Here is a 13,832-nt window from a genome sequence, read left to right on the forward strand (position 1 = left end):
AAGTTAAAGGTGCCTCCTTTTTTAGTTGCATGATATTACTGTTACACCTTAGCTCACTAAGTCATTTTTGCAAGTTTTGAATTTGATGAAACTTCAATATAATGATCCTGCCTCTTGGGTGCTAACACATGGAATCACTCCAGGGGGGGGCAGGACAACTATAATTTTACTCAGCAAATACTAGAGGTAAGGACATAAACTGATCAATGAATGCAGAGTAAAAAGGATTACTTGACTGTCACTTTCATAACATGCTAACAAAACCAGACACTGCTGGCCACAACCGACACAGGACAGGAGCCAAAAGAAACTGACATAAGCAAACAGGTGCCTTATTTAACCTGGCCCTGATAAGGAAACTGGCAGTAGAGGAGCCAGGCCTCAGGCTGCGTTCACCAACACTACACGTACCATTCGCTCACATTAAGGGAGCGCTTCCCACCACACAAAAGTCATTGTACTGGCTGCAGCTGGGTATTGTTTGACAATTTTGATACCAGTGGTGAAGTGATAAGCAAACACAAGAAAATCAAGAAATGAGGATGAGGAACAAAACCAACAAAAAGAATACACATTTGATACAAAGCTGTGAAATCTACCGTGTATCAGCATTTTCAAACAAGCTAGGTATGCAAGTATCATGATATGGATACAAGTAAACCAAACAATTCATCCAATAAGCAGCAGCAAGTTACAGCACATCAAAATCTCACAGCAGCAGCAGGCAACCAGTTACTCACATTACATTTCTAATATCATCGAACAATAAACAATTGCTACAACTAAAGAGAAAATATGGCCAAACCAAACCAGGCAATAACACAAGGCCTCTAAAACTCAGACTTTAAGATTCATATTTCAACACCATGTAACAGTATTAAAAGACCACAAGGCACAATCCAATCATCAGATGAAAACAAAGTTCAGCCACTTCAAGACATGGTTGGAAGAACCAGTACCAATGCAGGAGCAGCAGCATACGAGCATATCGACCAGCAGACATCGTGTTCAGAGCTTTCTGACACAAGAGCACAAACAGACTGAACACCAGACTGACATCAGCTCAGCATGTTAGGAAAAGCAAAGAGCAAGTACTTAGCTTGTAGAAGTGAAGCGGTGATATTCTGCCTCTCGGTGAAACTTGTCTGACTGGGTCTGAGTGGTCCGGAAGACAGGAAACTCTTGAAGCTTCTGGCTTGGAGTGTGTGTTTGAGGCCTATGTCCAATATGGCCGACAGTTAACAAACAGAGCTGCTAAATGTGGCCAGCGTGCAGCACAAACACCCACCCTCCACCAAGCTATCTCAGAACAACAGTACTGACCTAATACAGTATATAGTATTCTTCAAAAGTGTTTTCGAGCGATAAATACCAGAAGCAAGCTAGGACAGCAGCCATGTCTAGCCCCAGCAGTGGACAGACCATCAGTTTAAACAGCCCACCTTGAAAAAAGGGTGCGTTTGTTAAATCCAACACACCAGAAGAGTGTCTCATTTAGAATTTTAAGCTACCTGCCTGAACTAGCTTGCATGTTGAACTGGCTTGTAGGTTGAAAAAAGTTTTGTGTTAAGCCAAGTTATGCTTTTCTAACAACACTACGATCTTAGGTTGCATAAAATATTCTAAAGTCCACTTACTGTAATGAACTCATTTTGTTAGGACGTGATGTAGCAAAATTTCAGCAAAAAAGAGGAAAAACTTATGAATGTAAACAGTGGCCAGTTGCATGGAGATCCCAGGATCGAGTTGATGATAGATGATAGAGTGTGAGGACACTTTAAAAATTTGTTGCATGCAATAAAACAATCAAAAGCTATTGTTTTATACATTTAATTTTCTTCTGCAAACCTCAATCTACAATGAAGTAAAATAAGCACAATCATAAATACATTTTGTTTGAACATATATGCACATTACATCATTTGCAAATAAAGTGAGATATAGGCATTATGTATGGCATATATGCACCTGACCGTGACATATATGTGGATATATATAAGTCATATATGACACATATATTTCCAATATATCCACATACATGCATATGTATGACCCTAAATATGGCATACATGCAACATATATTCTGCATATATTTGGATATATGTTCACATATTTCCTTTCCGTGTGGGTAACACAAACTAACTAACTGATCGAGACAGGGATACTCCAACAACTCCTGTGATCCGCTCAGTAAAATTACTGTTTTTGTTCATGGAGTCTGGTTGCGATTGCCAAGTACCCCGTTCTTGATCAATAATTCACCGATTCCAAAGATTTTTGTCCCTATTAATCCTTTACATGGGGCAGTAAGGTCCCGGTTATCCTTTCAGGTGTGAACATGTTTTATCCGTCACACAATAACCTATTTATGTGGCATGTTTCCCACTGAACATTTTTGGCCGTTCGATGTATTCATCTGTCGGACAACAATGCCTGAAACTGGCCAGTAGCGACAGATGCCGGCTGACGTACACTCTAGTTCTATGCTTAACTTCCAGCTTTTGCCAATCCCCCCTGAGGTATGCGCCTACGTTACAAAAACTGCCCATCATTATAACACTTGGGATAATTTCTGAGAGTATCTTTTCAAAGAAATAGCCGACATTTTGTCCGCACTGACGTTTCAAAGGGACGGGAAGGTGGGAAACGTCAAACGTCAAAGTGTGGCTGTTCAATCTGCACAATCAGGCAATGCTCTTGTACTGCGATTGGTGCCAAATTCGGTTTAAAGCGGCTTTTTCACGGTTGTTTTCACTGCCTTTAATGTGAATATGGTGTATATAAAGTGTGGAGTCAGTTGTGTAAAAAAAAAAAAAAAAAGTGAATCTGAAAACACGAAATCTGCAACTGAAAAAATCAGACCTCAAAGATTTAAATATAGTTTCGTGAAAACTTAAAATACACAATTTATTCAAAAGAATTTCAGAATTGAATAAAATTATTTTAAAACTGAAAAAAACTTTTCCTACACTAATTTTTATACACTTATTTTAGTTCAGCTACAATGTTGTATTTTTCAAAGTTCAAAATTGAACTTTCAAGTTCAAATCTTTTTGTCAAATTAGAAACTTTTGGCCCTGAATTGGCTCCATAGGAGATCTAAAACTCGAGATCTGGCAGTAAATCTTAAGTTTGAACATCCATCCATCCATCTTCTTCCGCTTTATCCGGGACCGGGTAGCGGGGGCAGCAGCTTGAGCATGGATGCCCAGACTTCCCTCTCCCAGGACACTTCCTCCAGCTCTTCCGGGTGGACACCAAGGCGTCCCCAGGACAGCCGAGTGACATAGTCCCACCAGCGTGTCCTGGTTCGTCCTTGGCCCGGAAGGCGTCCAGGAGGCATCCGAAACAGATGCCCGAGCCACTTCAAGCGGCTCTACTCGGAGCTGACAGAGCTCCTCACCCTATCTCTGAGGGAGCGCACCGCCACCTTGCGGAGGAAGCTCAGTTCGGCCGCTTGTATCCGAGATCTCGTTCTTTCGGTCATGACCCAAAGTTCATGACCGTAAGTAATGGTAGGAACGTAGACTGACTTGTAAATCGAGATCCTCGCTTTTCGGCTCAGATCCTTCTTCGCCACGACGGACCGATAGATCGACCGCATTAGTTTGAACATTTGAACTGATTCTGCATACCAGAGGCTATCCTATAATCAGATTATATTATTAATGGCAAGCTGAATTGTTTTTGAGTGACTTCTGGCTGTTAATTTTCTTCTATTCAGAAGTTATGAAATACTTAACTTACATAACTTATAAGGAAATAACAGAAGTAGGGTCTCAGTTAAAAGGTACATCATCTTCTCGCGAGATGTGCACAGGCCCTGTGAAATTAACTGTTAAAACTGCCACACCACTGTACAAACATTTACTTGTACTATGTGCTTACACATATCCATATATATTTATACTACTGTACATGCACAGCAGTACACATAACCCAAATGGTTAAGTGCGTGGTGGTGACAGCCTAATGAATGCATTGCCCGGGCATGTCTTCAGTCAGGATAAGAGTAAATTTAGTGGTACTGGTCAAAGGTTGTTCGAGAAGCAGTGGTGAAATAAACTGAAAAACATTATTTTTATGGCCCAAAATTGTTTGTAGTTTCGATATGCAAACAATGATTAAAAGAAATACTTGAATCACTATACAAATCTGAATGCTGTTGAACTACCAGCAAGCTTGTTAATTCTATTTATGTTTTTCTTATGTAACATTACTCAGCAGTTCACTGGTTTTCAGGTCAGGTTGCATGTACTGGTCGTAGTACTGCCTGCTGAGGCTACTCTGTACAACCGAAATAGGTTGAAACTTATCTATTAAAAACAAAACACTGACAAAACCGATAGAATTGGTCGCAAGTTAATGTGACGTACATTGGATACAATTTGACGATTTGTACCTCCACTTCTATCCAAGTGAATGTTTTGCTCAACGTTGCAGTCAGCCACAGTCTGATGGAGTGGAGCTGAATGACGGGGGGAGGAGAAAGTGCAGCACAATCAACTGAGAGCACGTTAGCGCTAAGTTAGCCGTTAGCTTCCAGACGACGTTGACAACACAATGACACGAACGTTGCTTAGGCTCAGGCATCTACGACTGCAATTCTTTTCGGCTTTCGGTGATGAGACTTGTTTCTTAGGAAGGGAATTTCATAATCAAATGCCCACTCAAGACAAAGGCAAGCAAGAAATAAGAATGGATAACATTATCGCTAGCAATAGGTCAAGCGCTTATTAACGTTAGCTTTGCTAGCCTGCCTAGCGTTTTGTAACATACCGTCTTGGTTTTTAGTATGTGGCATTTTTGCCTGTCGTGTACCGAGCACGATAACACCAACACTACGTCTGCTTTATTGTGATGCTATGCGTAAGTAAAGCGAGGTCTGATCTCCTGTTTTCTTCAATTTATTTTGTTGTGCTTTCACTTTTTTTCAGTGGTAATAATTATTTATATCAACTCTCGCGAGAGCGTGTTTTGAGTAACGTTGTGACAAAAGGGTTGTCATAGTTACAGATCATACTTACTTTTTGTGAATTTATCTCTGGAAACGTTTTCCCTCCAGTGTGTTCATATAGTGACAGTTGCGTAGCCACTTTGTAAGCTATCGAGGTTAATCATTATTATGTTTTGTGTTTTATAATAAGAATTTGTTTGGAATGACGTTTTCTTAGGCGGGGCTAATTGCGCGCAACTTCCAGCGCGGGAAATTCATTCAAATAATAGAAGCGCCAACTGGAGCAGTAACTTGAGGGGTTAAAGCTTGTAGACAGCAGTAGTAGTTCTGTCCCCTGCTTAGTGACTGTTTAGTCTATATAAACTGCTTAGTGTACTATCGGTTTATAACTTTGCCAACATGCCTGTCCTAGAATGCCCAGATGCTTCAGCAATTTCTCCATCAAAGAGGGCAAGGATAGAAACAAACTCTGCAGAAGGGAGACCTGTCCTCAGATTTGCTAAACTTTCAGAGCATGCCACGACACCGACCAGAGGCTCAACTAAAGCAGCGGGTTATGACCTCTACAGGTTAGTTATACATTAAATTAAAATTATGTTTGGATTCTCTGACTTTTTGAGAGCAGCTTTTAGCAGTCTTTAATAATCTGGTCTAACCTTCCCTGAAAATTGTGACTGTTAGCTATTGATGTGTGTTTCACTTAAACAATTTCACTTTAAATGTTTAATATTTAGTTTGTGTTAATACAGAGACTGAATGTAATCTTACTAAAAGCTGTTATGTATAAAAGCATGTGCAATATATGAATATAATGCCATGAAATTCAGCTACTGTTAACCTTCATTCTGAATTGAAACAGTGCATATGACTACTCCATTGGTTCAATGGATAAGGCCATTGTGGAGACAGACATCCAGATAGCAGTTCCACATGGCTGCTATGGGAGAGTGGGTGAGTGTTTTACATGCTGATACAACCCTGCAACTCTGATATTAGTTTTTTTTTAAGTGAAGTTTTTTCCTACCGTGTCTGCATACTCTTAGGTTTTGCTCAGTGCATATGAATTTAAGTTGTTTCATCCCTTGCAGAACAACACAAGTGGTGTACCTCTCAGACAACAGGCCGTAACTGTATATTTTCTGTTTTGTTTTTTTTTAAATTTCCTTCTCAGCACCTCGATCTGGACTGGCAGCAAAAAACTTCATTGATGTTGGAGGTGAGTCTTTACCTGCTTGACCTATTTATGAGAATCCATGAGAGCAGGCCATGTTTTAACCCCTGTCATGTCAGCCATTTTAATTTCTCTAATGTCTCTGTATGTTCTGCTCAGCTGGAGTTGTAGATGAAGACTATAGAGGGAATGTGAGAGTTGTGCTCTTCAATTTTGGCAAGGATACATTTGAAGGTGAGTTGTGGTAATGAACTTACCAGCACTACCTTAGTAGGGTGAGCTATTGCTGTATTTTCTGGAGGAGCATGATAATGTAAGGCTGTAGTGAAATCACTTAACCGGTGGTGACAAATGTCATTCATTGTTCCTCTCCTCAGTGAAAAAGGGTGACAGAGTTGCTCAGCTTGTGTGCGAGAAGATCTGCTACCCAGATCTGGTGGAACAAAAGGTAAATTTTATGCTGAAAAACGCACACACCATTATGTACTCAGTTGCCACTTTATTAGGTTATACTTGACTAAAACTAATGCAGGCGAATACAGGAGTCCTGCAGTAAGTCCTGCCTTCATTGTTTTAAAGAGCTGTTTATCCACCTTTATAATCATCTTGGAGGGTGTTTTTTGTGGTACTGTTGAATTGTATTGTGTACTGGCTGTTTGCTTTTATTTTGTTCACCCCATTTATATTAATGAGGGTAGTAGAGTGCAATAATCAAGTATATTTTACCTGTTTTGAAATAGCTGTGCAGACATTGTCAGATTTTTCTTTTACATATGTGACTTCACTGTTTTATTTCATGTTTGTCATCATATTGGTTTTGATAATAAAATCAAAAAATGCTTGGCTGTGTTCTTTCAGACACTTGATGAGACAGAGCGTGGAGCTGGAGGCTTTGGATCAACTGGGCGCAATTGAAAGCTGGAATTGCAGTGCAGTGTATATGTTGAAAATACTTAGACTAGGTGTTAATAAAGTTCTTTTTTTGTACTTTGAAGAGTACGTGTCTTTACTGGGACTGTCACCTTCATGTTCTACAGTTTTGAGTTTAGTGTGAAACTTTTTCAGATTCTTCTCCAAATCCAACAAAAAAAGTCTTCTGAATGTCCACATGGGGGCAGTGCAGGACAGCCTAAGAAGTAAACTCGAGCACATTAAGCTTCACTCATCTGATTCCACAAGATAAAGTTTCACTAGCTAAAACATACAGAGATCATGTCCTTTACATGGGTCCCACAGCTGAAGAAGAACATCTAAGCTCTTTGTGTCACCAGTAGTCATTGAAACTGGATAAAGGGGAAAGCATAGCAGTGAATACATATACACCAAAAATATGTTTTTATTGTGAATTTACAACTAAACCCTCACTGATGTGAACAGAGAACACAGACTGGTGTCAGGCTGGTCCGTGGCAATTCAGCACTGATTGTACTTGTGAGAGAATGTGTGGCCACGAAGACCTCAGTGCATAATCATGAAGGCCCAGGTTTGGCATCATCATTGTGTGTGGTGTGTGCAGGTGTGTGTATGTATACACAGTTTACAAAGGAAGTAGTTGGTCATTATAAGCACCATTACAAACCCCTCTATTCCAGGGGCTTCCTCTAGTTTACAAAGGCTTCATAGATTAAAAGTGGCATCGATTATTACAGTATAAACACAATTTACATGTAGTATAGAGGAGAGCAGACAGGCTATGAAGCTAGCTGTTACTGTTGCTAAGACATGAAATCTTCAGAATGGCCGATGGGATTGTATCTTGTTGACTACAGAGTTTTGTATAGTAGTACAGTGCATTCAGAAGTCTATGTGGTTGTGTTGCTAGCACCAGTAAATATGAATTACTCTAGTCAGTAGGAAAGATGGAAAAGCAGTTTAAATATGCAGTAGGAGTCATTCAAGCTCAGACATGGCTACATCTCAATAGTCCATAGTGGGTTCCTTTCCTCTCCTCTCCTAACCATTCTCATAATAATTTTTCATCTTCACTCCATTAAATTAATATCTGGGGAAGGAGAACTGTGTTTACTTTCATGTATCCAGGTTTGTTCCGTCATGTACCTGAGGGGAGGAAATGAATTTGTTTCAGACTATTGGGACTCACCCTTCTTCATCCACCTAAGCTGAGTTCTTAAAAAAAAAACAAAAAACAAAAAAACTCAACCATTAGAGCTTTCTGCAGTCCACATGCCCTTCAAAGTGGCACCTGATTCCACATATCATCATACAACATTAAACCCTACAATTAAAAAAAAAAAAACATCCAATAGCTCCATAGTGCTCTACACACAACTGAAATTGTGTGTTGGGGCAGTGTGCTCTTCATTTAACTGAAATCTTTCACGCTGCCTCATTCAGCTGGTGTTTTCCACAGAAATTGTATCTATGATATGTAGAATCATCTTTGGCATTCAAATGATGCAGTCCCTCCCCCCACCCCCTTCTTGTCTCTTTGGTGGCGAGCCCTTCTCCCTGTTGGAGTAAGCAGAAGTTGCCCCTAACCACTGATCCAGAGTCAGAGATGTTTGGCATTTTGGGAAGTGTGAACCTGACACTGGATTAGCAGCCGTCAACAACATCTGCCTATCTCAGTCTTGTGATGGTTAATGGAGGATGATCTGCACCCTCATCTTCAATATGTCTCCCAGCTGTCCTGTGAGGTAGTCTTTATCATGTCGGTCCTCCAGCTCAGCCAGCTCCTTCTTCCTGTAGAGGGGCATACTGCTGATCTGAAGGTAGTACGCCCCTGGGGGGAGGGCCTTCTTCTTGGTCAGATGCAGGTAGCTGACGCCCTCTCTCTGGTTGATCTTGAAATAGCCTTCTTCATTTCCATAGTCAATGCTGTAGCGCACATGGTCACTGAGGGTGGATAAGGCTGGGGTGAACTCAAGGATGTGGTCACGGTTGCTCAGGTCGCTGATGTTCAGGTGGAACTGTAGGGTGTCCTCTATGTCCACACTTGCCAGGCTGACGATCTCCTCAGTCAGCTGCAGCAAGAAAACATGGGACGAGGACAAGGTGCAATAAAAAAACATAAAAACGGGGCTGTTGCCACAATTTCATTTTCAATTTCAATTTAGTTTTGTTAAATTTTATTTTACAATATGTATTGTGTAAATGTTGTCACAAGGCCTTACCCACACTGTTCAAAATAAAATTCTGCAGCAGACAGATTACCTGCATGTCTTCCATTGGATCTTCCTGTGTTGAGTTGGTGCTGCGACGTTTGCGTCCCTTCTTTGGATAGCCATTGATCTTGCATTCATAGCAGGCCTCAGGAGACAGAGAATTATCATCCATCTCACCTGCCTGTCCAGGGCTGGAGCTACCACTAGTAAAGCCCATACCTGTGACACAATGCCTGAAACAAAGACAAAGCCATCTGTCAACCAGAAACATCTTCACGCTTCACATGCAGCCATTCACTCCCATACCCTTGTCCTGCACGGAAGTATCCAGGTGGACATCCACAGAGGTAGCCCCCGTCTGTGTTTGAACAGCCAAACTTGCAGGGGTTCTGGCTGGTGGAGCACTCGTTGATGTCTGTGCAGCCTCCGCCCGTCTCGTAGTTGAAGCCGGTGGGGCAGAGGCAGCGGAAGCTCCCCAGGGTGTTGTGGCACGACGCTCCCCCGCAGATCTGGCTGTTCAGGCACTCGTTCTCATCTGGGTCACAGGAAGTTGACGGAAAGTAAACAAGAGGTCAGTCCAGTTAAAGGACACAAACAATACTGGGAAAGTTTGTCATGACTGTTGTAAGTACAGGGATAGATTCAAATAAAGGTTTAACTGTCAAAAGTTTGTTATTTTGGGGTATACACAGAGGCACTGTACCACACAAAGACTTTGTCCATGCCTGAGCTATTTCTAGTTATTTTATGTAATCACAGATTTTGGTGTTGCACCATTCTCCTTTTTCATTTGTTTTTGTCACTACCTCAACAGGTCACTTTGTCCTTTTCGGAACAGATTTTCTTGTGTCTCTCTCCCACCCTTACACTCTCATCCTAATTTGCACCTTTTGTCTCTTGTGATTAATGAAGCATGCATATATAACAATTAGTTGTAGATCTTTTCTTAGGGTTGTAAGTAGGATGTTGTGTATTTAGTTTTAACATAACATTTCCTTTTCTCATGACCTTACTACAGTAAGGAAATGGTTGAACTTCCAGAGGAAAGGCAAAACCTATTAGACATATTTGTATAGCAAACGTGCCAGGAAATTGGTGAAGGATATTTAATAACTTGTTATAAATAGGCTCTGGGCTGGACTTTAGCCCAGAACATCAAGGCTGCATGGTACATACTTTGGCAACCAAGTCATTCAAGGAAAGCATTTTTATATTTGCTGATAAAAAGAACAGGGGTGTTACCTACCCACACACTGGTTCCACTGGTAGTGCTGCAGGTAGCCTTGTGGACAGCTGCACCTGTATCCACCCACTAAGTTCTGACAGCCATGCTGACACCTGTGGTTACCGTCACACTCATCCATATCTACCAGGGACAAATACGCAACAAAACTACTGTAAGTGCCTGCATTCTGTAACGAATCAGCTCCTACTGAGGTTGGTATCAGCTGTTTTCAGACCTTCACAGGTTTGCGCATTTGGATCTAGTGAGAATCCCCGCTGGCAGTCGCAACTGAAGCTCCCCGGAGTGTTCTGGCAGACACCATTGGAGCCACACAGATTGGGGTCTGATGCACATTCATTGTTGTCTACATGGAGAGGAGGGATGATTCAGAAAGACAGGTAAGACAGAAAATATAATATAAAGGCTGTTTATAACTCTGATTCGTCATTGCAAGATTGGTCGACACCGGTTTTAAAAACATAGGGCAGGTTACCGTGTCCTGTTGCTGCACCTAATCTCAGAGTCTATAAGGAATAAAAGGAATGCAGCACTGATTAAAAGGAATAAAATCTCTCACCATCTGATTCACTCAGACCGGAATAGGTAAATAAGATATCAGAGTGTGTCAAACACTCACTGGAGTTGTGACAAAATCATCTAAAGTCAACATCCATTTACAAGCTTACCCAGAAAAAAGGTAGTAAAGTAAACCTTGGGTTAAGATTATTTTTTCTAACATCACAAACATGTTTGAGTGTTGTGTTGGGAAACTATGAAAATCTGAAAACAATCAGACATTTTGAGCTGTTTAGCAACTCAGATCAAAGCTGTAATCTCTAAATGTGAGCTGTTTAACGTCTGGTCCTGGATCTTTCCACAGTCGGCTGAAATTTTACAAGTCTTCCAGTGTGTTCACAGCTTAAGATCTCTGTTTGCTGAACACTCAACAAAAGCAGAGAAGAAAGGTCTACTTTGCCTAAGTAGTCTAAAATATGGATTTTAAACATACTGCATACTGCTTTAAAGGAAGGCTCATTGTCATTGTGACAGACAAGCATTATTACACTGGATGTGGAAACATACTTCTCTAGGCTGAGGGATATATTTGAAGGAATGACACGGGTTATACAGTATTTACAATGTGTTGAGAAAACTGTTGAGTTCAGTTCAGTGGCCTACACTTCAGCAGTAGCTATTGAGGTATGACTCGAACAAATGTTTTATGTCACACCCATGTTTCTCCAACTTCCTTCCTTCTAAATTAACGGCTGGGGGGTTGTTCCTATAGTCAAAAATGAGGGTTCCCTGTCTCTGACTTGATGTGAGGTCTTGGGAGCTGCTTTATGGTCTGGAAAAAAAAAGCCTGTGGTAGTCATGGCGATCCATTGCAAAGTTCCATAACAAAGCAATGCTAAGCTGCCATGACTCCAAACCAGTCGAGCCTAATAAGATCAGTGTGATATCAGCCGGAGTCCATTAACTCTGAATGAGAGTTAGTAAAGGTTAAACAAGAGGGTACTTCTGGGGTTATGAGCTGGACTGGAAGATACTGTAAGAAACTACACTGTGAAAGACTTAACTGTATCCAGATATTTGAAGCTATAATAGAGTAGTTGTATAAAGTACACTTGTAGGTACAAAATATTTGGATGTGTGGTATTTCTGTATTTTTCATGTGTTTATTTACCAATGCAGGCAGTGTGATGCTGGGTGAAGCCAGGAGGACATTTGCAGGTGAAGCCACCGATGGTGTTAACACATAAGAACTGACAGTTATGCTGTTTGGTCGAACACTCATCCATGTCTGAAAAAGAGAAGTTGTACATAAAATCAGCTATAATTTTAACAGAAAAGCTAAAATCTACTTTTACATAGTGCATTTAAGATACTGCGGCTGAAGTGGTGTCAGATCACTACGTGTACTATATGTATGGGGCTGCTCTTTACTGTGAGTCAAATTCCAGTCCTTCTACAGTCACTGACCTACAAATGAACTGCAAATGAACCAGACACCGGAAACATGGAAGAGGACTGTAGTCGGGGAGGCCGGGGGGCAGGGGGGAGCTAAATCTACAGTAAATAAAAATGAAAGAGGCCCTAAAAAACTGAACACCATGTCCAGCCTTGTTTGGACTCACAAACAAGTCTGATAAACAGAGACTCTGCCAGATGCACTGTGTCACAGGCTCTGGACGTAGGGTACACGTTCATGAATAAACACGTGCGAGCTGATACGCCAGTCCAAATGATGCATCTTGGGACAGTAAGCAGAACACTGGCAGAGGGCCCGGCCCACTCAGCACTACAGCGGCTCTAACCTGGAAACTAAATCAAGCAAGAACGTCAACTCAAACTTTATTGTCCCCTGGGTGAAATTTGTCTCACAGCCGAATACCTTCTGCTGGTGCCTAGAAGAGCAACACCCAAACACCCAACATCCAGGAGCATGCCACTGGACCCAAGTGATCTGAGTGGCACAGGGTTTAGTGAGGACGACAACTGGCAATATTAAGCAGTTCTGTATTACTGTGTGTGTGTGTGCGTGTGTGCCACCTCTGCAGCTCTTTCCATCTTCCTGAAGGATGTATCCGCGGGGGCAGGAACAGAGGTAGCCTCCCTCTGTGTTCTTACAGATGAAGTTACAAGGCTTTGGTGCCTGTATGCACTCATCCACATCTAGATGGAGAGGGTTAGACAGAAAGCGTGAGAGACAGGGAAAGAGAGTTTGATCCTGTAGCCAAAAATTCCATAAGGGGAGATGATGAGACAGACAGACTCGGGCTGCATTTTTCAGTGGAGTGTGTGGGCAGTCCACCCACGTAGTTTCGGCTCTTTACTAGACAGCAGGAATGAGAATGGGAGGAAAACAGTCCATAAAGTGTAAGTGCTGGAGGTGAAATTAAGCCTTACCCACACACAGTGTGCCACTGATGTCAGTAGTGTAGCCTGGTTTGCAGGTGCAGCTATAGGAACCCAACGTGTTGATACACTGACCATTCTTGCACAAGTTCCCCATCACACGGCACTCATCAATATCTGGGCAGAAGCAAGAAAAGTTAGTTCCAGATAAACTTATCACAAGTGAATTTCCAGTCAAGTGACTGAGTGGGAATAACAGGAATAACTGTCAGAGAAAAATCTGCCAAGAACTGGATTTTAATAGTGAATAACAGCTGTGTGTCCCAGTTCTGTAGAATCTTAAGGAAATATTGTTCTACACATTTAGTTATGCATCAGTGTTGTATCATATATTAAACTGATTTTTCTGGCAAAGTAAAAATCAATGGTTTCAAAGTGATTGTATAAGCAAACAACCATTATCTGTTAATTCAACGCCTGCCACTTCAGAACCAT

At 41.4% G+C, this 13,832-nt stretch overlaps 2 protein-coding genes across 8 annotated transcripts in view; one reads left to right on the forward strand and one right to left on the reverse strand.

The window, feature by feature from the left end:
- Positions 1-4,457: 4,457 nt before the first annotated feature.
- dut (deoxyuridine triphosphatase) lies at positions 4,458-7,115 on the forward strand. Of its 5 annotated transcripts, XM_046392707.1 has the most exons (8): positions 4,536-4,681; positions 4,795-4,869; positions 5,370-5,526; positions 5,817-5,908; positions 6,129-6,173; positions 6,288-6,362; positions 6,506-6,576; positions 6,987-7,115. In XM_046392707.1, exons 1-8 carry the CDS (start codon positions 4,564-4,566, stop codon positions 7,041-7,043), a joined length of 690 nt encoding a protein of 229 aa, XP_046248663.1. In that variant the 5' UTR covers positions 4,536-4,563; the 3' UTR covers positions 7,044-7,115. The 5 variants fall into 5 exon arrangements, with proteins under 5 accessions (XP_046248679.1, XP_046248669.1, XP_046248663.1 ...); XM_046392723.1 differs by lacking the exons at positions 4,536-4,681; positions 4,795-4,869 and adding an exon at positions 4,458-4,506; XM_046392713.1 differs by lacking the exon at positions 4,795-4,869 and having other exon boundaries at positions 4,531-4,681.
- A 325-nt stretch (positions 7,116-7,440) lies between these two features.
- fbn1 (fibrillin 1) overlaps positions 7,441-13,832 on the reverse strand; it is a 67,536-nt gene continuing 61,144 nt past the window's right edge. For all 3 annotated transcript variants that reach the window (XM_046392696.1, XM_046392678.1, XM_046392687.1), the window contains 8 exons: positions 13,389-13,514; positions 13,032-13,154; positions 12,166-12,282; positions 10,714-10,842; positions 10,500-10,619; positions 9,560-9,788; positions 9,303-9,486; positions 7,441-9,112 (listed from right to left, as the gene is read on the reverse strand). In XM_046392696.1, the coding sequence (XP_046248652.1) occupies positions 8,729-9,112; positions 9,303-9,486; positions 9,560-9,788; positions 10,500-10,619; positions 10,714-10,842; positions 12,166-12,282; positions 13,032-13,154; positions 13,389-13,514 (1,412 nt within the window). In that variant the 3' untranslated portion in view covers positions 7,441-8,728. The remainder of the gene's footprint in view (positions 9,113-9,302; positions 9,487-9,559; positions 9,789-10,499; positions 10,620-10,713; positions 10,843-12,165; positions 12,283-13,031; positions 13,155-13,388; positions 13,515-13,832) is intronic.

This window comes from Scatophagus argus, chromosome 1 (genome assembly GCF_020382885.2).
Source record: "Scatophagus argus isolate fScaArg1 chromosome 1, fScaArg1.pri, whole genome shotgun sequence".
Lineage (NCBI taxonomy): Eukaryota > Metazoa > Chordata > Actinopteri > Scatophagidae > Scatophagus > Scatophagus argus.

Bases quoted from the DNA above. Each gene is read 5' to 3' on its own strand.
- dut (XM_046392707.1), top strand. From the start codon at position 4,564: ATGACACGAACGTTGCTTAGGCTCAGGCATCTACGACTGCAATTCTTT. The intron at 4,682-4,794 runs GCAAGCAAGAAA...CTTGGTTTTTAG, and splicing joins AATGCCCACTCAAGACAAAG to TATGTGGCATTTTTGCCTGT. The intron at 5,527-5,816 runs GTTAGTTATACA...GAATTGAAACAG, and splicing joins GCGGGTTATGACCTCTACAG to TGCATATGACTACTCCATTG.